The sequence below is a fragment of the Lagopus muta genome, chromosome 1 (assembly GCF_023343835.1).
Source record: "Lagopus muta isolate bLagMut1 chromosome 1, bLagMut1 primary, whole genome shotgun sequence".
Taxonomy (NCBI): domain Eukaryota; kingdom Metazoa; phylum Chordata; class Aves; order Galliformes; family Phasianidae; genus Lagopus; species Lagopus muta.
In genome coordinates this window covers 66,930,354-66,955,735 of record NC_064433.1, presented here as the reverse complement: position 1 = coordinate 66,955,735, position 25,382 = coordinate 66,930,354, and the positions used below count along the sequence as shown (strand labels likewise).

General features: G+C 47.4%; 1 protein-coding gene across 4 annotated transcripts in view; it reads left to right on the top strand.

The window, feature by feature from the left end:
- Nucleotides 1-11,090, top strand: part of ITPR2 (inositol 1,4,5-trisphosphate receptor type 2) — a 270,236-nt gene extending 259,146 nt beyond the window's left edge. For all 4 annotated transcript variants that reach the window (XM_048933484.1, XM_048933481.1, XM_048933480.1 and 1 more), the window contains 2 exons: nucleotides 7,542-7,703; nucleotides 8,856-11,090. In XM_048933484.1, coding sequence (XP_048789441.1) covers nucleotides 7,542-7,703; nucleotides 8,856-8,942 — 249 coding nt within the window. In that variant the 3' untranslated portion in view covers nucleotides 8,943-11,090. The remainder of the gene's footprint in view (nucleotides 1-7,541; nucleotides 7,704-8,855) is intronic.
- The last annotated feature ends 14,292 nt before the right edge of the window (nucleotides 11,091-25,382 follow it).

Genomic DNA, 25,382 nt, shown 5'->3' with positions numbered 1-25,382 from the left:
GACTGGCCTATATATCAGAGCTCACGGTTATGCAGAATTAAGGTGATAGATTCTGTTGCAGCCCTCAAAAACATTTAGTCAAATTAAAATGAAACTAAATGCACCAATGGTGCTGCTAAAGCAGACTGTGAGGCTGTGTTACATTTTCAACCTTCTTTTAGTGGGAAACAGATTTCTGTATTTTCCAATGCACTGTGGAAGTTGTAGAATATATCAATCAAGTATAGGCCCAGTCAGATATATTAATTTTCTTGTTGCATAAAGATTTATCCGTAATTGCCAAGGTTTATTTTTATTTTCCTTGAATTACTGTTGCGGTTGCATATGGCTGCATAACAATTCCTAATTTCCCGCCCTATATTCTTGTACAGCACAGATTGCTTATCAAATACAGTCTTAACATTAAAGTGTCAAACAGGATTTGCAGAAAGCTATTTGGATTTGTAGTTTGGGATGAACGTTTATCAAATTGTGGATTAGCTGAATCATGCACTGAACCAAATTATTATTGTCTGTGATTAAATCACAAAGTGGTTATTGCCCCATGTCATCTAAAGCACAAGATAGTTTAAATCTTCAAAATCCCTTTTTTAAGGTGGCTATAGGAGCTACGTCGATGCAGACTTTTATGACCAGACTGCATCCCCAGGCAGAGAAAAAACAGCTTTCAGAAGGTAGCTTGGACCGATCGCTCTCTGCTTACATGGGCAGCTAATCTAGGAAAGAAATGGATGGACTTATTTACACCTCAGACACGCAGAATCATTTTTTAGTAAATAGACCTCTCTGTACCTGGAGCTAGAGTATTTTTTCAAGGTGCTGGCTCAGGAAAGAGGAGTGAATGGCCCTGCTGGTTCTTGTACCTGAAAGGACATGAGCAATAACATCTGCAGTTTATTAGTATTCACATGGAAACACAAGTCTTAGGGCACAACGGAGTCGGAGGGGCTGAGTGGTGGCACTCACTGGACATGGAGGCTACTGAGTGACGAGCAGTGGCTGCCTTGGATGTCCCCAAATTGGGCCTTACCACCCCCATACGCACTTCTCGTCTCTCTAAGGCTGTAGGAGGCTTTTCCAGGCTGCCATCACAGTTCCTATCCAGCACACGCCAGCACTGAGTCACCAAGGAGTGAGTGGCTTGTGCCGGACATGGGAGTGGTGGGCTGGGGAAGGCGGGGGCAGCTGGGAGGTCACCAAGCAGTCATAGCTCCTCTCCTTTTTGAGTAGGTGGGAGGGAAGTCCCCAAACTGCTTGTTTTCATGTTGCAACAATGGGTCACGGGGTAGAAAGGGCTGAGCGTCGCCACACTGGGCAGTGCCTGCTAAGGAAATGAAAGCTCTGTATAGCTGGCAGCAGCGTGGCCTCTGACTGAGCCTGTGGGGATGGCACTGGCAAAAAGTCTGCATTAGGCTGCCTTTGCTCTTCTACCTCATCCCCCTTGTCCTACTCTTTGACCTATTTTCTCTCATTGTTATCTAGTAATCTGTTTTTTAAAAGGCTCAGCCCAGCCTCTCCCGCTGGTTGCAGCTGATCCATCTCTCTGCTGCCTGTGAAACCGGCACCTCCTGAAGGAGCATCCCCTGCCAATTACTCTGAAGACATGGATTCAGCTCAGCATGAGAGTTCAATTGAAGCCAGTTGGCCATGCCAACAGGACAGGGACGGCTCAGGAAAGACTTTTTACAAAGTACAGAAACTCCAAACAATTTTTTTCACTCTTTCCTCCCTCCAAGCTCAGACAGAGCTATCAGAGAAAAATGGGAAGGATTGACTGAAGGGAGTACTCAGCCCTCAGCTCTGCCCTGCCCTGGACAGCCTGCATGAAGAAGGGAGAAAGTCGCTTAGAGGCAAACGCGGACTCTCGTTCTGAGCATTCCTCTCTGAGCAGAAAGCTCTGAGGTTTCTCAGCAAATGCAAGGAGCAAATCCCCTAAGCCCTGCGACTGCTCAGCGTGTGCCCTGCCATCGGCACCTGGCACTGTGCACATTCAAGGGACCTCACAGGGAAGCGCGTGCCCTCCCGGGCCTCGCTGCTGCTGGGGTCCTGCCAGTGGGATTTGCTGCCAGGGAGGCAGGCGGGAGTGAGCATGCTGGATCACTGCATGAAATGTCTGCTCTGCTCGTGTGCAGTCTCTTTGGCCCTCAGCCTTTTGGCTAGCCCCACCTGCCCTTTTATTTTTTTCCGTCCAGCTGAGCTGGCAGAGAGGAGGCTGCGGCTCCCTTCTGTCCCTGCAGCCTTCCTGTCTGGCTGACTCTCTGCCCTAGACACAGACGTATGCTTAAATATGAATTCTGCGAGGCGCACATCATGCAGGAGGAGAGAGGCTGCAGCGAGTAGGTCCTGTGATCCGTAGGTGGGCTGCTGCGGTTGGGCTGAGGATAGCTGCTGTCTGATGCAAGAATGAAGTAACAGTAACAACACACCACACTCAGCCCCAGCTGTTCAGAAAGGCTTCTGTACGTTTTAGCCATTCGTTTGGTGTCTGCTTTGTTTTAGAGTGCTGCATCCACATAGCTCAACCTCTGCGTGTTCGTTTGTTGCTTGAGCTATGTCACCTTGCGCTAACCTGGTTGCTGCTTATAGGCTGTGACAGCTGCTGGCAGAGGTTTGCCTTGCTTCCTACCAACAGCCCGCTTCATTCATGTAGGTTGTTGGCTCAAAATGTCTGCCTAAACCCTGGGAATGCAGCTGGGTTTCTAAGAAAAATGGCTAAGGCATGGCAGATGACACACTCCCAAGTCCCATCCCCACAGCAGCCAGGGAAGCAGCACCTGCAGCGTGGCCGAGGCACATTGCAGCTTTAACGTGTGTGAGCTGGTCAAGGTGAACCTTGGGCTGAGCCCATAAACTTTTTAAGTCCCAGAACAAATGTTTGGTGTTGTACAAACATGTTAACTACCTCAAGTTAATTGGCAAGCAATTACCTTGAAGTAAAAATAGCTTTCCTGCAGCTGAGCAGTCACAGAGTGCCTGTCCCCCCGTGAACACTTCCAGTTCACTAAAACATTCTGCAGAAGAACCTTTTCTGATTTGTCTTGTGGAACCTCACAGGTTTGTGATCGAAAGGTTTCGTCCCCAGAGGCAATTGCAAATTGCTTGAGGTACAGACTCAGCAAACAGGGCTGTGCAGCGGAGCTCATTTTCATGCTGCCCTTTAATATTATTAGAGTTTTGCAGTTCATAATACTTGGGGAGAAAAAAGATGGTATTGACTGGCAAATGCATGCCATTCAACAAGGGAATATAAATAGCACGTATGTTACAGTGGGACTATTGATGAAGGCCAGATAAATATTTTTAACTTAAAGACAGGTTGGCTGGCATTTTGTGTGACATAATCACACAGTTGGACTGGGTTTCTTTATGTGTGTGCTGTCAAGATCAAGAAGCAAAGTCCTGCCAGTACCCATCATAGCACTTGGCACTACCAAATGAGAGCCTTGCAGTCAGCTGTTTGACCTGGTTATAAAAGTTAGTTGCTTCTTCTGATGAGATCTTCTACCCAAGCAATCCCATCAACTTCTCTTAGAACTTGGCTTAAGCCCTTGCTTGATCCTCTACAACCTTCTGACAAAATAATGCCTGGATTCTCTGGGTCTGTTATGTAACCACAGCCAGGTTTCTTCCTTGGGAGTGATTATCACAGCAGTGCTGGGAAGCAGAGCTGGGTACATGTGGATGTGAGAGTGACAGAGCTCTGTGACTCTGGGGTTGTGGTGGCCAAGATGGGCTGGCACATGGTGCAGAGGTGTCCCAGCCAAATAGCTGTGCGTTGCATGACAGCAGTGAGGTGCTGTGTGCCTTTTCCCTCTCCTCACCTACTTCTGGTCACCTCTCTCACCAGAAGGTTTAACCTTGTTCAGAGGAGGGGGCAGCAGCTGACGGTGGGAGCCTTGGGGCAGGCCGACTGCACTGCACTGGACTGCCTGGCAGCCACATGGGTGCGTGTTGTGTTGCTCCGGATGCCTCAGTGCAGTGGAGGGTCAACCTGCAAAGCCCTTCCCAGGCAGCTGGCAGTCTCTGCCTCACGTCCTGGAGAAGGGAGGGAGTGGCAGATGGAAAACAAAACTAGCAAAGTGCATTTCACAGTCCTGGCAGCAGTGCTCAGCAAACATGAGAACCGCAGTGATGGAGTCTCAGATTGCTTTCCCTCTGCAGCCTGGCGTTGGAAGCTTCAGAATTGCAGTGAGCCTTTCCAAGAGGTGCTCCCAGCCCTCAGTTGGCTCCTGTGGCAACGTGTCCTTGAGGCGGGTACATCCAGGTGTGTCAAGCAAGAGAAGCTGTGATGGGTGCAGACAGCAGAGCTTTCCAGGAAATATTGGGATACAACTGCAGCTCTGTTCACTGTAGCTCCTTTGAATTCACTTTCTGTGACTATAATGACAAACATTTTGCAAGCAAAAAGAGAAAAAAAAAAAAGCATTGAGCCAGAGAAGTGCTGTGCACAAACTAAGCTTAGTATAGATGACTACACCTGTGCTTAGCACTAGGCACGTGATAAATGCTCTGCTAGATCCTAGCCAAAATAAATTTAAAATAAATAGCAGAGCGTGCTTGTGGAAAATGAATGCAGGTTTTGTAAGCGTACCTGGTTGCAGCTGAAATTGGAGCCTACAGCTGCATGTGTCTGTGGGGATATCCAGCAGGGAGGGGGCACGTGATCTCCACCAGCAGAGCTGGTGAAAACAGGTTTTGATTTGAATGAGTTATGACCCATTGAAAATGGCATCATGCGTAACCACAGTAAATTGTCATAATGAGATCACGAGGCTCAAAGAAGTGGGCAGAGAGGAAAGGCTTCATTCCGCCAGTGCGCACGGCTGACCGAGCTGTGGGCTGCAGAACACAGCAAAGGGCACACCGGCTCCTTCCCTGGGCATCCTGTCATTGCAGTGACAGCACCCGAGGTTGCACAGTAGGACAGAAACTCATTAGAAGTGTTGAGTTAAAAAGAAGGAAACAACCCAGCACTCTTGTGGCTTTGCATTTAGTCTTGTACAGGGTAGTAGGGGATAGGGCTAACCCAAGTAATGGAAAAATATAAACACCATATGTGCTTCCAGTCTCATGGCAGCTTTCTGAGTTAGCTTGGTGGTTTCAAAACATGTTCCTGTCAGAGGGCCTGATGGTCAGGGTAGAGCATGACATAACTGAAAGTAGTCATCTCCCTCTGGAAGCACAATAAAATTGTATTCACGGGCTCATAAACTCATAGACACAAGCCAGCCCATGTGGATCTGCTCACATAAGGCTGCCACTGGATGCTCAGCTACAAATAATGCAGAACCAGCTCTGACTTCTGTATTTTTGTCTGCAAACAAAGAAGCTGGAAAGCAAACTCTGAGACAGCAGTATGGGTGATGCAACTGAGACTGTACCAGGTACTAAGTCCAGACAACATAAGTAGCACAGCTGTTGTCTTGTAGATGGAATTCCAGAAAGTACTCCTGTTTTCGGGAGCTGGAGGGAAATGGTGATGTTTGTTCAGAGCCATCCATCATAGAATCATAGAAGCATTAAGGTTGGAAAAGACCTTTAGGATCATGAAGTCCGGTCATCAACCCACCACCACCACACCCACTAAACTAAACCACATCTCTCCGTGCCACATCTCGTGCCACATTTCTTGAACGCCTCGAGGGATGGTGACTCCACCATCTCCTTGGGCAGCCTGTTCCAATCCTTGACCATCCTTTCTGAGAAGAAATTTTTCCAAATATCCAACCTGAACCTTCCCTGGTGCAGCTTCAGGCGTTCCCCTCTAGTGCTATCACAAGTTATGCAGGAGAAGAGGCTGATCCCCATGTTGCACTGTCTCCTTTCAGAGAGTTATAGGGAGCAATAAGGTCTCCCCCAGCCTCCTCCAGACTCGACAATCCCAGCTCCCAAACCTCTCCTGACATAACTTGAGGCCATTATCTCTCATCCTATCATGAGTCACCTGGGAGAAGAGACCAACCCCCACTTTACCGCAGCCTCCCTTCAGAGAGTGTACAGAGTGAAAGGTCTCCCCTGAGCCTCCAGACTCAACAATCCCAGCTCTCTCAGCCACTCCCCATAAGATTTGTGCTCCAGACCCCTCACCAGCTTCATTGCTCTTCTCTGGACATGCTTCAGGTCCTCTATGTCTTGTAGGGAGCAGCCCAAAATCGAATGTGGAAATCAAGATGCAGCTTCACCAGTGCCAAGTACAGAGGGAAAATCACTTCCCTAATCCTGCAAACTGCACTGTTTCTGATATAAGCCAGGATGCCATTGGCCTTTTTGTCCACTTGGGCACACTGCTGACTCTTGGTCAGCCAGTGGTCAACTAACACCCTCAGATCCTTTTCCTCTGTGCAGCTTTCCAGCCACTCTGCCCCAAGCCTGCAGGGATGCATGAGGTTGTTGTGACTGAAGTGTAGGACCTTGCACTTGGTCTTTTTGAAGCTCATGCAGTTGGCCTCAGCCCATCAGTCCAGCTTATCCAGATCCCTCTGTAGGGGCTTGCTACCCTCAAGCATATCAACACTTCCTCCAAACTCGGTGTCATCTGAAAACTTACTGGAAGTGCACTCAGTCATGCAGGGGACTGGAAGAAACACGCTCCAGCTCACGCTGTTTCTGTTTTAAAGTTATCAAGGGCACATGTCTGTGGAGGCCTGTTGCAAAACACCGTATGTATGATTAACCACATCCTCCAACTCCCCCAGGGTGGAAGGCAGAGGTGTGTTGATGTCATGCATCGCTGGATGCAGGACCTACTTCCTTTGTCTCATTAGGGCAAATCGCATTGCTTGCCACATGGTTGGCACTCCTCCCAGTCTCGCACCCTCCGGCCTGTTATAGGTTACACACAAATATCTGTGCCCCTGGGTAAGGGAGGAGATTGAGCCTCATGCTGCCGCACCACATTCCCAATTTGTATCAGCTATCTGCAGCCAGATTCATAGCCTGAGAACATGAATATCCTCGCAGTGCCCAGTCCTTCGCCAGTCAGCCCTTCGCCGTGGGGTTACGCTGAGATACGCAGTCTGAAAGCATGCTGAAGCCCAAGCCATTCCTGGGATCCCAAATCTTCCACTGTGGGCAGCTGAACTGGCCCCGAGATCATTACTACTGCAGCAGGCATGCTGCAGGCCAGCCTGGCAAGGGCTGTGGCTTGCCTTGTCTACCTGTTGATTTGCTGGTACTCCTTCCGGGACAGTGAAACAGGCAGGGGCCTGACAGCTGAGGGGACAGCAGGGAGTGTGTCCCTGTGAGTGCTTCAAAGCAAAGCCTAGGAGCATGGCGAGGTCCCAGAGAGGCCTCCTTTGTGTGTCTCTTCATACCAGGGCTGCAGATGGGACAGGAGCAGCTGTGGGAAACCAGGATTTTTCACTTGATGCTTTCTGCATGGACAGAGAAAGGCCTGTGTAAAATGTCTGCTCCATGCAATGACTGTAAAGCTCACAGTGTGTCATCTACTGAGAAGTTCCTGAGTCTACATTCTCTGGTCTCAAATAGTAGCATTACAGAAACCCCCTACTAACATTGCTGTTTTTCTGATACCTGTATAGGAGAAGAATTTGGACTGGTTCCCTCGGATGAGAGCCATGTCTCTGGTCAGCAATGAAGGCGACAGTGAGCAAAACGAAATCAGGAACCTGCAGGAGAGGCTGGAGTCAACCATGAGCCTTGTGAAGCAGCTCTCCAGCCAGCTGGCTGAGCTGAAGGAGCAGGTGGGTGCACTACCCTGGCTGCAACCTGAACATGTGCAGGGGGCACACTCGCTCCCCTCGGGTCACGGTCAGGACACTGTAACAAAAGAGACTTTTGTCTGATAAAGGTTTCATCTTTCTTCCAGTAAGCTTTCTGAGTAGATGCAGTGATAGGGGTTTGCAATGAAATTGTATCTTGTTAGCAGAGGCAGAGAAGGGGTAAGGGGAGTGAGTTATGAAATCCCCCTGTGGGTGTGTGAGGACAGAGGTGGTCTTTGCACAGGCAGGCACAGCAGGGCCGAGGCAGCATCAGACACAGCTGCCTACTGATGGGAGTCAGCAGAAAAGCTTTCTCGATCTGACACACAGGAGTTTCCCTCACTGAGAATACCAGCAGCACTGTGCTGAAAACAATTGCCCCAGCCTGTTGCTCTGCCTGTGTCACCTTGTGCCTCTCAGCTCCTCTCCCTTGGCTATGGGCACCTGGTACCGCCTCTCTCCCAGCCCTGCTTCTGCCTCACCTCCTGCTCACTTCAGGACCCCAAGACCAGCTCAGCTCCCTTGTAACCTAAGATGCCCATCACCTTCTGTTTGTTCATTACAGTCTTAAAAGACAGCGTTCTCGTTTCTGTATGGAATGCCCTTCCAGTGCTATCAGCCATTATCCTATCATCCCCCTCCACATCCTTCCTTAAAACTCTTTCTTCCTGTGAAAAACTTGACAGAGGTTTAGGCTGGATGTGCTGCTCCCATTGCTTACTGCAATTATCTACACTGCCCCAGATGGTTTTTCATCTCCCCCTGACTGACCTTGCCCTCTCCTGGCTCGAATTTAAGTTCTTTGGGGCTGGGACCACCCTTTAATTCTGTCATTGTGCAGCACCAGGTGCAGATGCTGACCCTCTGCGGGGCTGCACAACACGATAGCAGTGCAAAGGATGCGCTGTAAAACCTGCCACTGGAGAAGAATCATGCACAAACGAGAATCAAATGCCCATAGTTTGTGGGAGACAGATTTCCCACTTCAAAGGCATCTCTTACTTGTAATTTTTAATGCTGAAGAATAGAATTCCACTCCCTGTTGTTTTGCTTATATGTATCTTGTTCTGTGACTGCTAAATAATAGTAAAAAGCAAAAAATAAATCTCGTCTCTCTCTGCCTTTCCACCTTAGATGACAGAACAAAGGAAGAATAAGCAGAGGCTGGGCTTTCTTGGATCAAACACACCCCATGTGAATCATCACATGCCACCACCCTGATACCATGGGGAGAAGCCGTGACTGGCCTTTCATCAGTATTCCTGCTTTATTACCGAATAAAAAACTGAGATTGAGAGGAGTGAACAGTGCCTATTGTTACGAAGTTAAAAACAACCAAGTGCCAAGATGTTAAGTGGTTTAGCTCTGGGAACAATTTGTAGCTGTTTTTCATGATTGAAAGGGACCTAGAACGCAAGTGATACAAGGCAGTCCGTTTGTATTCATTCAGGGGGCCCAACTCACTGCATTTGTGCTCTGCAATTCAGTGGCTTTAGCAGCAGCTGCTGCCTGCGAGGGAATCAGGGCAGTGCTCGGCTGCGTCCTTTGTGCTGCCTTCAGCTTTCTCCTTAAAGCACCAACAAAATCAAGGCAGGAGAAATGTGTATTAGCACAAATGCAATACAGCCTGGTTCAGAATCAATAGAAGCCGCTCCTTGTCTTACTTGTCAGATAGCAACATTAGTCATTTTTGCTTGGTGCCTACTATTTTTTAATTACGGTAAGTATGTCAGTTGGGTAAGCAATATTGTTGCTTCAGGTAACTTCTACGAGGAGGGAAAGGGGAGAAGCCTCAAAAGACTGGAACAAAAAAGGAAGAAAAAAGAAAAAAAAAGTTGCAAAGAGAAACATTAACGCTTTTGAATTTTAGCTGTCACCATGCAATTTCTTATTTATAACATGGAGCACAATGGATCTACAGCTATGGGAATGCTATGCACATAACACTGACAACGTAACTGGAAGTGATTTCTTTCTCCTGGATTCACATGTTCTCGATTAATGTGGCCATGAGACTTCACATACCGAGGAGTTAAACTGTGCTTAAAATTCAAATTCCAATGGAGGATTCAGGAAAAACATGAGATCTGTAGTTTGAAGTGTGCATGTGTGTATTTTTTATTTTTATTTTTTGAAGCTTAAAAATGCCTTTCTACATGGAGCTGCAGTGGTGTCATTACCTTTCGCAAGCACACCATCAGCGAGAGATGACCTTTGTAAATCAGCGCCGTATTCTGCCAGTGTTCTTCCGAGCAAAGGAGCATGGGCTTAACCTTCCTCTGTCAGCCCTTCCTTGCTGAAGGGGCTTGCAGGACAAGCACAAGTGGTGGGGCACAGCAGTACTGCCAGAGGAGCACAGGATTGGATGGGGCACAGCAGTGATGCTGGAGGAGCTCTCTTCCAGAGCTAGGCTCTAGGAAGGGCAGCAGCAATGTATTCTCAATTTCCTGAGGTGGTTTTAGAAGAGAAGTTACTGAGTATCCACAGAGCCCAGCAGGCTTTTAGATGAAGATTTTCAGAGCACAAATGGGAGCTGTGGTCCCAGTTCACCTTCATCTTCAGAGGCTTTTGGATCCCTAGCTGTCCTTGGTTGCATTGGAAAATGTCTCCATTAAAGTGGAGTCACTTTATAAACTAAAATATTTTTTGCAGTAATTTCCCCCTGTAATATTTCCATTTTGTTACAGAAGGCGTTTTAATCAAGGGTGGAAATACTGTTAATATCTCCCTGAAAAAATACTGTCTTGTTATTAAGACACAATTCAAACCAGCAGACCCAGAATAAAAGGAAGGGAGGAGCATTTCCCTCCCTTCATCCAAAATCCAAGCCTGTTCTTGGAACCCTTCTCTTTTTTTGTGTCCGTGAGGTGAATGGGATAAAAATAATGTACTCTAGGGTCTGATCCTTCTACTGCCAGCACATTTCACTCTGGCTTCTGTTGGGTCACAGAGCCCATGACCCAGCCAGCACTGTGCCCACATGTTCTGAGATGAGGTGGTGGTTACCACAACCAGGACCGGGGCAGAAAAAGTGGAGAGTGAGAAACTTAAATCCTTGACAGCTCCTCTGTCACCTTGGTGCTTCCCAACCATCTGTGCAAGAGGAGAGCTCACAGCTCACAGAATACAGAAGTGCAGTTGTCTTCAGTGGACAGCTGTGATCTTTTAGGAGTAAATCATGGAGTGTGCCTTCGTGTGACTGAGGCCTTGCTTCTGCTGCAGCTGGGCTGTGCTGCTGAAACCCCTCAGTGAGGCTGTCTGTCTGTCTGTCTGTGGGGATGTGCTCCATGTAGCAAGTCCAGCAGTGAGCGGCTTACAGTGACTTTATTCTGGGAGCTTGCATCAGCCACATGCTGTGCAGTAACCAACTCCCGTGTAAAGTAAGGCCAGGCCGGCCTCTCTGACTGGGTCTATTGTAAAGCACCAAGCCAAAGGAGTTGTGCACAAACGTCAACTCAGTGGTGAGGTTGTGGAGAATCAGACCCGGCAGCCGTATTGATTCAAATTAGTTTGTGCAGTTCATCTGTTTGCCACAGCCTGTTTCAAGAGTCATCTTCTTCATCCCCACACACATGTGCCGATGTTGTAGGTATAGAGCATGGTTGATTGGAACAAAGATGAATTATTTGCTACATACTGGGGTTTGGCGGTTGACGCGGTTGACACTTTTGCTTTTTATGCTCAAAAAAGCAGCTGAACCACTGTGCATCGCAGGAGGTTTATGCTGTTTGAGCTGCAACTCAACACGCCTGTGCCCTGAGCTCATGCCTGCGGTGGCCTATGAGCAATGCTCTGCCCTACACTGTGACCAACATCCCCCAGTTCCAGAGCCTGAGGAGGAGCAAACCCTTCAAAAACTAGAAACTAATAGATGCCAATTAGCCTTTGCCACAGTGCCTGTCCTCTCTTTGTAGCTTCAGAGAGAGACCTCTCTAAGTGATGCAAGTGATGGTGCTTGCACAGATGGTAAATATATTTCACTGAGCATTTTGATGTTCTTGCTGATTCTGCCAAAGCTTATGCCTGTCCTGCAGCTCTCATCCATGTGAGCAACCTGTACCTAAGCAGGAGGCTTCTTCATGAATACCAATTCCAGGGTCAGAGCTCAAGCCTTAAGGATTATGAAATGCCCCCCATCAGAGAGTTTGTAACAAGGGAAAAATTCATTGTTTTATACATATATTTATATGTATATCTTTGTTTAGTGCAGCAGGGGTATCCTCTTAGGCAAGCATCATCACTTGCATATCCTATTTATATGAAATGATCGCAAAGAAGTTAAAACATCTAAGAGCTTTTAATGCCTTAGAGGGATTTATAATTGTAAGCTCCTTGACAGTTAAAATCTTAAGTAAACGTGTCCATTGATGCTGAATGTAACTTTTAATAAAACGTGTGTCATTTTACATATGTTTGCCTCACTTCTTCTTGGTGCAAAGATGTGGAGAAAGAGTTGTTGCTGAATTTGGAGGTCGGATGAGGCCCTGGGCAGCCTGATCTGGTGGGTGGCCACCCTGCCTGTAGCAGGGGGTTGGAACTGAGTGGGCTTTAAGGTCCCTTCCAACCAAACTCATTCTGTGATTCTATAACTATGATCCTATGAATCAAGGACTTCTAGGAAACCCAGGGCCTGCACAGGAGACCAAGTTGTGGCAATAAATGTGTCCTCTGTATGCATCAGTTTTTTCTGAGTGACAAATTGAGTGACAGCAGTTCAGTCTTGGATGGTGAGTCCCAGTCCAGCAATGCAAGTGAGGATTTATTTTACTTCAGGCATAGCTTATTCCATTCAGGTGAAGGGGATGGACTGCCAAAGGCCTTGTGGCAGATAGGTGTGTGATTTGCTGAGTGCTTTTTGCTCAGTCCCTAGGAGGCAGCTTGGTGGCAGTCACAGTGATGGATGCAAGTGCCACTGACATGCTAAACACCTCAGAGTACCCTGCTGCACATGGTCTTGGCTCACAGGGAAGCTCTGTCTGCCCACTCAGGCCTGGCTTGAGCAGGTAGCACAGTGAGGTTTTGAGCCCCAGCAGGGCCAGGGTAAGGCCATGTCCTCGTGCCCCTGATGAGGGCAATCCCAAGGGGCCATCATCCGACAGCACCATGACAGGCACCTCCTGTGCACCTTGTGTAGGCTGTCCCAGCAGCCATCGTCCCTTCAGGACAGGGTTCTGATGGTGCTAAGGAGCCTATCAGTGTTGTTACTCACTGTCCTGCCAATTCCAACCACTGATTTTAGAAATCCAGACCTCAAGTAATGAAGGGCAGTGCAAGGTTAAAGGCTTAAAGGCTCTATGTGACTTCTGCTAGGGCAGGTCTTGTGCGAGTGTGATACTTTGGTGGTTTGGTGGGAGTTTTTCTCATGTTTTCAGTGTAACTACTTCCAGTAGGATGTTGAGAGAGAGACTGGGGGGTTTCCCTGCTCTTCTAGATGGAAGGAGCAAGGAAGGCAAACAGCCAAAGGCCATTGCCTCTGAACCCTGGCACCTTGGGCTGAGGAAACCCGTGGTCCTGCAAAAAGAGGAAGTGCCCTACAAACCTGGCACAGAAGAATATATACAACACAGAAGCATTATTTTTCCAGTGATGTTTATTACAGTCAATATTTATTAGTAAGGGAACGAGTCTTAGTGAAAAAAAAAAAAAAAAAAGGCTGCTAATGAGGGAAATCCCATTAAACAGAGCATTTCTGTGCACTCATTATCCCAACCTGCTAAGTTTTTGAATGGAAGCAACTTTCTTTAGCATTCTATGCTATGACTGTAATGTTAAATTGAAGGAGCTTGTTTACTGCAAGGCTTCTCAGATCACTCTGCAAAAAGGATGTCCTGAGAGAAAATGCACTTTCATACAGACTGCTTTCAACCTAAGATTACAGACATCCCAAATGAAAAGCCCCCAACCTAGAATTAAGCACCTCTGCCGAAGTGGCAGCCATTTCACACACAAATCTCAGAACTGATGGCTGAGGCTTCTGTTTTTCGGCACCTTTCAGGTTCAGAAGGCATTGCAGGGAGCAGGCGGCTCCCTCAGCAGCAGCATGCAGCTCAGTGGGTGCACACCGGTGTGCCCCGAGAGCGAATCAGGCTCATTAGCTTCCACAGTCACTGCTGTTGTGACAAAAGCATCTGCAGGCAAGGATGTTTGCTTTGGAATGAGCCTGCTTGTTTTCTGGGGATGGCTGCCAAGTTTATTTTTAAGCTGAGAAAACTGAGATTTCAGTCTGCTAACCTTGCTGCTGTCCCAGGATGCCCACCGGTCCAGTCGGCAGCATGGCTCCTGTTTGGAGACGCTCGGACTGAACTGTCCCTGTTTGCACAAAAATTGTCCCAAACAGGCCTGAAGTGCCAAAAAAGGAATCCGATCTCCAGGAATTTAAAATGCAACGTGTATTGCTATCATCAGTTCACACTTGCCTGCTCTATTTATATGCTCTACTTTTTAGTGTGAAGCAGGAAGTCGCGAGGCACAAGACAAATAGCCTTTAGAACCTGGCTATTTTAAAGCATTTCTGTTGCTGCAAACAGACAGCAGTTTGTTACCTCTATTTTTATTTTATTTTATTTTATTTTTTGCACAGTGTCTTACCCCTCGTCTCCCACCTTTATCTCATCATGTCTGCACCGTGCCCTTGTGCTACTGTGCTGAGGGCGAGACCTGGGTACATCCTGCCCATGCTAGCAGGGCTGGAAGCCATGCCACGAACCTCAGCCTGTGGGAGCGCAGCTGAGCTGGCAGTGTCTGTCCTTACTACTTTAATGACTCCATTTAAATGTTGCAGATTGTCAACTAGCACGTTATTTAATTTGGTACAAGTGCTATTTTTTTAACAGAACTTATTGTGGCAAATTATTGCACAAGCTGTGGCCAGCTCACCCATCACTTCACCAACTGTGGGTGATCCAAAGAGATGATTGCGTTTTGCTCCAACTTTTAACCTCATCGATGGACAAAATGTGTGCCACCACTGGGAGCCAGATCAGATCCATTGCCCAAATCCAGCTCAGCCTCAGTCCAGCTGTGGCTTGTGGTAGTGAGGGATGAGGACATTGTCACGACAGGCCTGCTGCCACCACCACTCCCATTCATAAGCCTGTGAATTCATTCAGGTGGGAGTAGTGGTTTTGGGGTTAGCTACAGCATGAAGGCTCCAAATCCCTTTATAAAATCCTCCCTTCTGGCCCCCAGAGTTTGCAGTGTGCTGCATGGGCTGTGTTCTGCGTGACACCAAGCTGCCATGTGAACCATGGACTCTATGTCACCTCATCATAACTCAGTGCAGTGGCCTTCAACTGTGACATGGCAACTTGCATTTTGCAATCCTCTGTAAGAAACATTTGCCCTCTCCCTACTGCTGTAAGGGTGCATTTGCTGCCCTCCCTTCCCTGCTGCACCAGTGTTATAGCGTGGGATGTGTGGGAGCCACGTTTTCAGCCCAGCACAGGGCAATTTTGCAACAAAGCTCAAAAACATTTTCAGTCCTTGGTCAGTCTTGGATGCTGGCAGATGGCTGAGAGCTTGTATTTTTTCAGGTCAGCTTCTGCTAGCTTATGAGGGTGGCTCTGGCCCATTTGCAGCCCACCAGGGAGCTATGTCAGTGGCTTTTCTGGCTTTGAAGCGTTCACCCTAATTTGATAAAGACAGCAGAATTCATGGTGCCTCCAAAAGCCCTTCCAAGCCTTCATCTCTCTGTTTTAAAAGGGAGGGTGTATGCGTTGTGTGTGATCGTGTGTGGTTTGCACACACACAACGCTGTTTGAGGGTATTTGGGAACACTGGCACGCAGAAACAAGGGCGGGCTGGCTGCAGACCTAAACAAGCAGTGCAGCTGGTGCTGTGAGCACTGCCGTCCCGTGGGAGATGCAGATTTTTGTGCCTGTGGCAGGACTTTGCTGTTAAAGGAGAAGGAGTCAGGAGAGGAGAGCACGGTCCCTGGAGCCATCCTGCCCTTCCTATGCCAACACAAACATCTGCCTGGGTCCCCAGCTGCTCTGCAGGGGGGTGGAGAGATGCTGGGAGAGCTGTACTGTGCTGTGCTTCAGGTATAACATCATGCAGGGAAGAAAAGGAATGAGAGCTCAAGGGAAGGTCCCAAGGGTACAGGAAAATGTTGTCAGGAATGGTGGTTGGACTGGTGGGCATTATGAGGAGGCTGCTACAGAGTTATCGTCAAAAGCTGAAGTTATCAGAAGGTGATGGGCCTCTTGTAAATCTCAGTTGTCTTTCCAAATGACAGGATGTGTCCAGCACCTTCCAGTCCAATGAAAGGGCTGTTGCGCAGGGCCCTTGGTCTACAAAGTCTGTTTTTTCAGAAGTTTGCCCACAGCACCTCACTTGGGATGAGTGCTCTTTTACATGGTTAGCACAAATCCAAATAAATACAGAAATATAAACTGAGCTGGAAATTTACTGAGTACAAGCTGTCTTGCAAAATTGTCTGTGTTTCCTGGCTCTGGATGGGATGGAAATACCACAAAGCTCGCTTCTCGCATCGTAACGTGATACTTCTGCTTCCGGGCTCAGCTGGAAAGAGGTGGAGGCATGTACAAGAGCAGAAAAAAAAAAAGAAAAGCATATGATAATCAAGCTTTTTTTTTTTTTTTTTTTTTTTTTTTTAATGTGGAAAAAAATGTAACTAATAATCAGAAAGTGGTCACTGTGTGCATCTACCTGCATGCCATGCCACAGAGTTTTTTCCCCAAGAGATGGGGCACAGCGCTGGAAAGGCAGCTAACCTGCTGGGATGCCTTCCTGTGAGCAGGAAGCAGGAAGCAGAACGGAGCTTGGCTGGTGCTCGCTGAGATCTAACATGGGTTCAGCTGCTGGCTTTGGTTAAGTGAAGATGTTCCCCTTTTCCCTGCTTGTTCCCTGCTATCCAGGAGAGGGGAACACAGTCCTGTGGCCTTCCCTCAGCCTGAGGTCCTCAGCTGTGCTTTTCCTTCTGTCATGTGACTGGGTCTTGTATGTGTTTCCTGCAATTTTTCCAGTCTGGCCAAATGTTTTGGAGACAGAAGTTACGTCAGCGAAGATGGCAGGGAAGGGAACAAAGTGCTTTCCCTGCTGGTGGTAGGAGTTCGTGGCCATAACACCCGTGGTGAAGCAGCCACATCCCTAGCAAAAGATGGCTGGGAAGTCAGGACACCACATGGCCCAGCATCTAGCACAGCAGTTCATCTTCCTCGTGGTGCCACAGGGCCATCTGTCAAACCTGCCCTCACCACTTCTCAGCAAACCACCCTTGGCAGCCGCCTTCAAGAGAAGAGCCACCAGCTGTGTCCTGGGGCAGCCCAAGTTACTCCTGCATCTGCCAGCAAATGGCATTTTAACAGCATCTTCTGAGAAGGGACTGAGACCACACATGTCCTTTCAGCCAGGCTGTCAGATAAGTCTGCCCAGGGCTGTTGTGGATCTGGTGATCTGTGTTTAGAAATAGTCTTGGTATTTTTAAATGTTGCCTGGAGCCATCTGGTTCCCTCTTCGTTTTATGTTTTAATTGTCATTTATAACTTATTATACAAGCTATTCAAAAGCCAGACAGAGGCTGGAGGGAAGCAAGCATGTCCCCATCTGAAGCTCATGCAAACCCCTGCAGCCTGTCCCTGCCCTTCAAAGAGGCTGGGGGCCATGGCCCAGGCCCCATGACAAGCAGGCTGCGCATCGCACACTGCAGCCCAGCTGCAGCACAGGGCTTGCCCCTGGCACAGGGAAGAAGGACCATCAGGGCAGGTGACCATCTGCAAACCGAAGGAATTTACTTTTTTGAAGATGCCTTTTTTAGTTTTCAGAGAGGAGCTGATTCGCCTTCGCCTGCAGTGAGAGCAGTGAGCGTGGAGGGCTGCAGACTGTCCAGCCAGGCTGCTCTGGCTCCTCAGCTCCTTCACAGCATGGAGACATACCACTGCACGACTCCCTCTAAATAATAATCTCTTATATTTCAAACTTATGAAACAGGGCACTGAACATCAAGCTGTCTGAATAAGGATACACATATATTCTTTTTTTAAGAAAACCCTTTGATTTCGCTAGGATCCAAAGAATCCTCTTTTCAGGCAGACAGCAGAAATCATAGAATCATAGAATTATCAGGATTCTAAGATCATCCAGTCCAACCACTGTCTCATCTCCACCATGCCCACTGACTGTGTCTCTCAGTGCCACACACATCTCTTGAACACCTTCAGGCATGGTGACTCCACCAGCTCCCTGGGCAGCATTGATCACTCCTGAGAAGAAATCTTTCCAAATATCCAACCTGAACCTCCTCTGGTACAGCTTGAGGCCTTCCCCTCTAGTCTTATCACGAGTTATGTGGGAGAAGAAGCCAATTCCCACGTAGCCACGACCTCCTTGCAGAGAGTTGTAGGGAGAAATAAGGTCTCCCCTCAGCTTTCTCCAGACTCAACAATCCCGGCTCCCTCAGCCGCTCCCCATAAGATTTGTGCTTGAGACCCTTCACCAGTTCCATTTCCCTTCTCTGGATATACTCCAGGGCCTTGATGTCTTTCTTGTAGTGAGGGGCCCAATTCTGAACATAGAACTTGACGTGCAGCCTCACCAGTGCCAAGTCCATAATAAAGAATACAATTATATATACACATAAGTGCGGGCAGACAATGGGGCCTGGGCTCAGCCCTCATGCCTGGAGGTGATGCCCAGTACCACCATGCTGCAGCAGCCACCACTTAAAGGGAAAAAGAACTTCAGAGTGTAAACTCACATCTATAGGATCTGAATTGTGTCCATATGACTGAAGAGCTGGCATTATACCAAAGAAGAGTAGTTTTTTTGTGTGTGAGCAGTCATTATTCCTGCAGTACCAGCTTGTTTGGCGTCAAGTCTGTCTACTGCCACCAAGGGGGTTATAAAATTACCTGCATCAGGCTCTTCATGGCTGCCTTGCTCAGGGTGTGGGAAGTAAGGGACAGAGGGTGAAAAGCTCTCACCTTGAAGCAGTCACTTTCCACCAAAATGGGGACAGCTTGAAGGACCTGTGGTAACTTAATGCCCAGTTGACCTCGGTGTGAGAGTACCCCATAGGTTGCAACCATGAGTACAGGACCTGGCCCTTCTATGTTCAGATTTATGGCATGGCAATAAAGGCTCAACGTGAGCACTCTTCTACCTCTCAGCCTTGAAATCTCTGGGGATTTTCCTGTAATAATCTTGTCTGCACTGTTGACTTATAGAATAGTAATTGAGCTTCAAATTTAATTACAGTATGGGAATGTGCCGTCACTTGATTGAAGATGCTTCCTTGGCTATTTACTGCAATAAATAGTCTTACCAACTGCAATTTTAAATGAAAGGACTAGACACTAGCATCTCTTTTTATGGCCGTGTTTATATCCTTCCTGCAAGACACATCATTTCAATGAAATACCAAGTCTTGGTTTCCAAAATGCTCTTCTTTTGTTAAAACTCTGTTTATGGAGAATTCCTCACCCCTCATACCCACAGCCACAAAGAACAGCATAGCTCAGGACCTATAAATGCTCAGGTACTTTTTGCAGGTTTGTATTGTATGGGTCTGCCCAGTGGAGGGACACAGGCTGAAAAACACCTGCAGTTGTTGTGTCCCACAGCTGAGGGGCACAATGGCACACCAAGGTGTGGTCTTGGCCACCATCTCCCTGCAGAAACCTGCAGTTCTTTCCCAATTCTGCCACACTGAGGGCCTGAGGGGAGCTGGGCCCCCACTGGACTTGTGCATCCTGGAGCTGGAGCGGGAGCAGAGCCCCATAGGAGCTGGCACCAGTGTGGTGGGAGCAAGGTGCCTTTGCATCCCAGAGGCCATGTGCCATTGGGAGCGATGTGTCTCTGCTGGAGCACTTCTGTGAAGTGTGGCTATTTATATAGGCTCTTTCCTTCAGTGATAATAAGGCACTCAAATTACCCTCTAATGTTGGTTATTTGGAAACAACACGAAGGCACTATTTCCAGTTGTGACAGAGAATATGGAAATGTGTGTTTCAGCAGCAGTGTACTGCACCTTTCTGCCTGCCCACAGCTGTGGAAACATCGATGTTCATGCTCATTAGCCAGGGAATAGAAAATGAAACTCTCAAAAACAGTTTGATCCAAATTCTTTTTTCTTGCAGCCAGCTTTATATCCCAATGAACGAAAGCATTCTCCCAGTACTGCATACTGTTTGGGGCTTTGCGGATCCCTCTGATCCAGGGACTGGCCATTGCCCACTACCCCTTATTTCAGGCCCTTCCTAATGTCCATGCAGCTCAACCTCTGTCACACTCCCCAAGAGGGGAATTTCTAAGGGGAAGACGAGGTAGAGTGTTAGCTACTGCTGCTATGGAAATAATTCTGGTACTCAAAACAAGTGCTGCATCCTCGAGTACTGTCCTAGGAAACCCAATTGCTGGACACCAAGACTGAAGACACTCTGGGGTCTGCCCAAAATTAAGAAGACTTGGCTTCTTCTCCAAGAAGTGCTGAGCATCATCATTTATACCAGAACCACTTACCCGGTGATTCCTTGTGAGTCTAGGCCATTTTCTAATAAGTCACTCGTTCCTTCCAGCCTCTGCAGTTTTTTGTAATAGTCTAAGTATTGGGCATTTACTTTTAGAAAAAGTTTTTGAGAGCAGAATTCTTTCCCACTGTGTCTTTGTATCTGTGTCCACGACTTCATTGTCCAAAATTCATCCTTTGCCAGGCCTGCTACAAGCTCCAAAGTTGTGTGATCCACAAGCAGATACCCAAATGCACCCAGACCTACAGAAAGTTGAGTTCTGAGCTCAAAACACTGTGACAGTTGTCACCCGCCCAGAGGGTCCAAACTGCCTCAGACTGGGGAAACTAGGATTTCCTCCAACATTCATAGCTCAGGCTGGGTTTTGCTTACTTACAGTTTGCTCTGGTTGCTTCCAACCAGACAGTTTTGTTTATGGGTAGAGTCAACAACTTCAAAGCTGATGCTTGTTTTATAATCTAGTCTAGTATCAGCTTTGTTGCAGGTAAACCATGTGTTTTTATGACTCCGCATTAGTTTTGTTATAGATTTATCAGATGTAGGTGTATCTGTTTTCTCTTGCTGGTGCCTGAGCCTAAAGCTCAGCAGACTTTGGCTCTATCATACATTTCAGCATATTTCATTGTCGAAATGGAAATACAGGATTCCTAGTGTCCGACTGTCCCATCACAACTTATAGAGAAGAGCCCAGTATGTGAAATGCGTGGCCTGGCAGTGGCCATGGACCATGAGCCAACCAGAGCACAGGAACACAGGAATCAAGCTGCCGATGTCCTGTGGTGTGATCCCACCCCTGTCCTGTTCACATGCCAAGCTGACACTGAGCAGACTGCGCCCTGTGATGGCTATTCTCCAGGTGGCTCCGAGTACTTTCTTATTTTCTTTCAGTCCTGTTCAAAGAACGTCCACTCATTTCCTTTCAAGGGGTCAAACTTGTCTAAGCCTTATGCAGGTGAAGTCATCTTGATGAATAAACAAACAAAGGCAAAGAGACAAACCTTGTGAACATCAGCCAGGAAGGTTTCTGATCCATTAGTGGAATTTATGAAAACTGAATACACTTTTAGAAAAAAAATGTGTTTACTTAGATGATGGACGTCTGTTGAATATTAATCTTTTCAGGGTACATTGCTGGCCTCCTTAAAGAAAGCCTAAATTATTCAGGAGCATTTCCATGCTGAGATACAGCAAATTTAGAGGCAGTACAAATCAGATTTTTACATCTTAAAATTAAAGGAAACCAAGTACCAAATCTGGCTTCATAATAATTCATTGGGCATCCCCCTGCTAAATAAAACAATTAAGCTACTCATTAAAACTCAACTAGATCATTACAAAGCCATGGCTGCTCTTAATTCTTATAGACCTTGCAAGCAAAATAACCATTATACAGCACAAATTCCTATTTTGAGCTGGTTATTCATTTTACCTCCTGGCTTTGTCATAGGACAGCAGTGCAACTGAGTTCCCAGTGATGCTCTGATGCAGCAGCCTCTGCCCCAGAGGTGACAGCCTCCTATGGCCAGTGTGGCAGAGGAGGCCAGTGAGGCCTTTGCAACTGCCAAGGAAGCATCGGGCTCCCTTATGTAACAGCTGCTGCTCTTCAGTGCTGTCACTCACACATACACTGGAAAACACATTGCTTGAAGAGCTGCTATGCTAGTACAGCATATGCTGGAGGCAAATCTATATATGTATTTATTTTTTAAAAAAGCGACCTTGTGAAAAAAGAATTAGAGCTGGAGTGTCTCACAGCTTTCTGTCCACAGACCAGCTGCTGCAACGCTACAGTGAGGCCACCTTTCAGAAACATTTCTTCCATTAAAAACCCTTGCTGCTGCCACTGGTTTTGTTTTATTTGTCCCACCAGGAGCCTAAGACACCTTCGCAAGTAAACCAAATTCCTACTCACGAGCAGCTGTAGGTTGCACAGGGGACAGGATGGTGTCAGTGGCCTGGTCTCTCTGTCCAGCACAGGCAAAAACACCTCCAGGTATACCTGCACAAGTTTTCCGTGCATGTGATGCAAGGTTGAAAAACAACACTGCATCCTGAGTGGAGATGTCAAACCTGATTTTCATCAAAAGCTTGCTTACGTAATTATGGACCTCAATCCCAAACTGAAGCTGCTGCTGGGGACGGTCCCTTGGAGGGAGCAGTGTCCTCAACGTGCATGGCTCAGGAGTGTTTCAGTGGTGCCAGCTCACTGCCAGAGCTCACCCACTGGATTTCTATTGTTTGTTGCTAAAAACAGATGTCTATTTCAAGGTTTTTTAAACCAAGACATGTATTTAATAAGGTATATAAGGAACAAGTTTTTTACAGTAAGAGTGGTAAGGCAGTGGAACAGGTTGCCTGGAGAGGTGGTGGATCCCTGCCCTTGGAGACATTCAAGGTCAGGCTGGATGGGGCTCTGTACAATCTGATCTTGCTATAGGGGTACCTGTTCATTGCAGGGGAGTTGGACTAGATGGCCTTTAAGGGATCCTTTCAACTCAAACAATTCTATGATTCTGTGTTTCTATTTAGTCATTTCTCCCCCCCCTTACCCTCCATCCCCTAATTTACAGAGGTGAATGTGAGGGGGCCCTATGCCTGCTGTAGTCAGTGGAAGCCTGCCTAGAGGCTCCTACAGATTTGGCATTTGGCTTTCATAGGAAGTTGTCCTACATGTCCTGAAGACCACCTCATTTTTCCTGCCACTGGCTTTTCTTTGCCCTCACCATCCTGCGCAATCAGTAGCAGTCTGTGAGCATGTAAGTTATGGAATCCCTGGGAAAGACATCTGGGCAGAACTCTTGCATGGGTTCAGAGGACAGATAAATTCCTGATGGCCTCCTATTTACCTGGGTGGTGGCCACAGTTTCTCTCACATGTGCCCAACTGTAGGAGGATGAGAAGACAGAGAGTGCTATGGCACTGGCCAAGATGTCAAGAATTTGCTGTTTCCCCTTTCTTGCCTGGCTGACAGAAGCAAGAATCCAGGACTGTTCCCATATAATGAAACACCTCAGCTATTGCAAGGAGCAAGCAGCACCAGTACCTTGGTCCCTCACCTCTCCCGTACTCTTCAGTCCCAGTCAGCTTGTTGGTCGGCATAAATCAGGGTAGCTCCTTTGAAATCAGTGTGATAACTTGATAGCAGTTGTAAATTTGGTGTGACGCACTGCCTGGCAGCTCACCCAGCTGTGTTTGATTTACATCTGGATCCACTTGGAAGCTCATGCCAAACACCTTGCCACAGTTAGAAAGGGGTAGAAGAGGAGCAGGGGGAAGGCTTGCAAAATGCCCTCTGCTGGAAGAAGCCAAGCCCCACAGAAAGCACGCACGATTCAGGCACTGATTTTCCTTCCCCCTTGCCCGACAATGTCAAACTTCCTGTGATTACTGACTGTGGTAATGATGATGTTTCTGGTGTATATGTGTTTGTGCACACGTGCGCACTGGCTTCTTGCTAAACCTGATTCAATTGGACATAGCCAGATGGTACAAAAGCTTACCGGAATTTCATTTTCAAATAAACCACAGACTTGGATGAGCTAATGTTGTTCCACATAAAAAGCCACAAAATTCAACAAAGTGATGTTGTTTCAAGTAGAGGAGATGTCAAGTGAGAGAACCATCCGGTCTGCTCTGAAAGAGCTACACACTCCCACTCATGCTTTTAGAAAGTGTTTACGTACAAACTCCGGGAATACGATGCTGCAGTGCGCTTTAAACATTTCCCCACAGCTGATGTCTGGAGAGCAGAGCATTGGCAGAAGCAGCACAGGAACCACATCTGCTTGTGAGCCTTCCTGCTTTCTTTTCAAGGCTCCTGAAAGGCTGACAGCCCCAGAGGTGCCACAGCCTCCATTGGGCGGGTAGTCCAGGACCACGTGGAGATGAGGCTCCGTGTACACATCCTTGACCTGCTGGACCCCAAAGCATACACCAAGAGGTCTCCTACCCTATAAGATGTGTGGGGTGGAAGCTGTAAGACTGGCAGTTGAGGCTCAGCAAGTATGCAGAGCTACTGGTGGGAGCAAGCCCAGTGCTACAGCTACAGAGGGGCTTTCATGAGAGTGGTGGTGGAGCACGCAGCTCCCAGGCCTGCAAGAGGCCAGTCTATACCTGGGGCTGACAAGTCACTGCTCAGAGGAGACTCACAAGCAGTGGTAGCACGTCACCATGTCCCAGTACTGCAAGGAGTACCAACCACACTGGTGAAAGTAACAGCTTGGCTTCTCTTTTTAAAATACAACCTGCTATTGAAGTCTCACTGTGGACTGTGGAAGAAGCACCAGCTCAGGCTGCTGGACCTTATGCCTCTCTGCCTTGGGCTGAGGGTCTCTTTCTCTGGTGGCTTTTCATTCATATCTTCAACTTGCCATGCGAGATATTTATTTCAGCCAAGAGAAGCCCAAGAGACATTGTTATTAAGAACCATGGCTCTACTGCCCAGCAGGCCTCTGCTTTACAAGAGTAACTCCAGTAGCTCTCCTGCTACTACTCAGCTTGCTGCCTGCCCCAGGTTGCATTCCCTGTGTGCCATGCTCCAGGACTGCACAAGGCTTCTCCTGTAACACACTGTGATGGAAAAGGCATGGGGTAGTCATCCTTTCTGTCTAGGAATGGTGGGAGGAGGAAAAGTTGCCTGCTGGGAATGTGCAGCTAACAAAAAAGATGGGAAATTAAACCAGCATGAAAATAACTCAACCTGAAGCTTCAGAAGAAGAGATGGCCTCAGCTCTAAGAGGAACTGCTTTGCCTGGGCAATGGGCAACAGGGCTGGCTTCAACAACGTCTGTGCCCCAGCACTTCATAAGGATGCAGTGCTGGCCATGCTCAGAAAGGAGGCCTTCTGTTACCAAAGCTCATCAAGCATGCAAAGTCAGCAAAGAACTTTGCAAAGAAACAACAGCTAAGGCCTTTTTTTTAATTTTTTTTTTTTTTTTTTTTTACTTAAACTCTCGGTCCTGCAGGATGGATTTTGTTTCAATTCCATCTTTGTAAATAACTTTCTATTTTGCACTCACCTGTTCATTCTCTGTCCTAGTTAGAATCAATAGCACTGATAATTATCTGTCAGAGCATTTATACATCACTGGAAGGTGACTAACAACAAAAAGACTTTTTAGTTATATATATATATTTTTCAGAGAGCTTTAAGTGAATTAACCAACAACAAGAT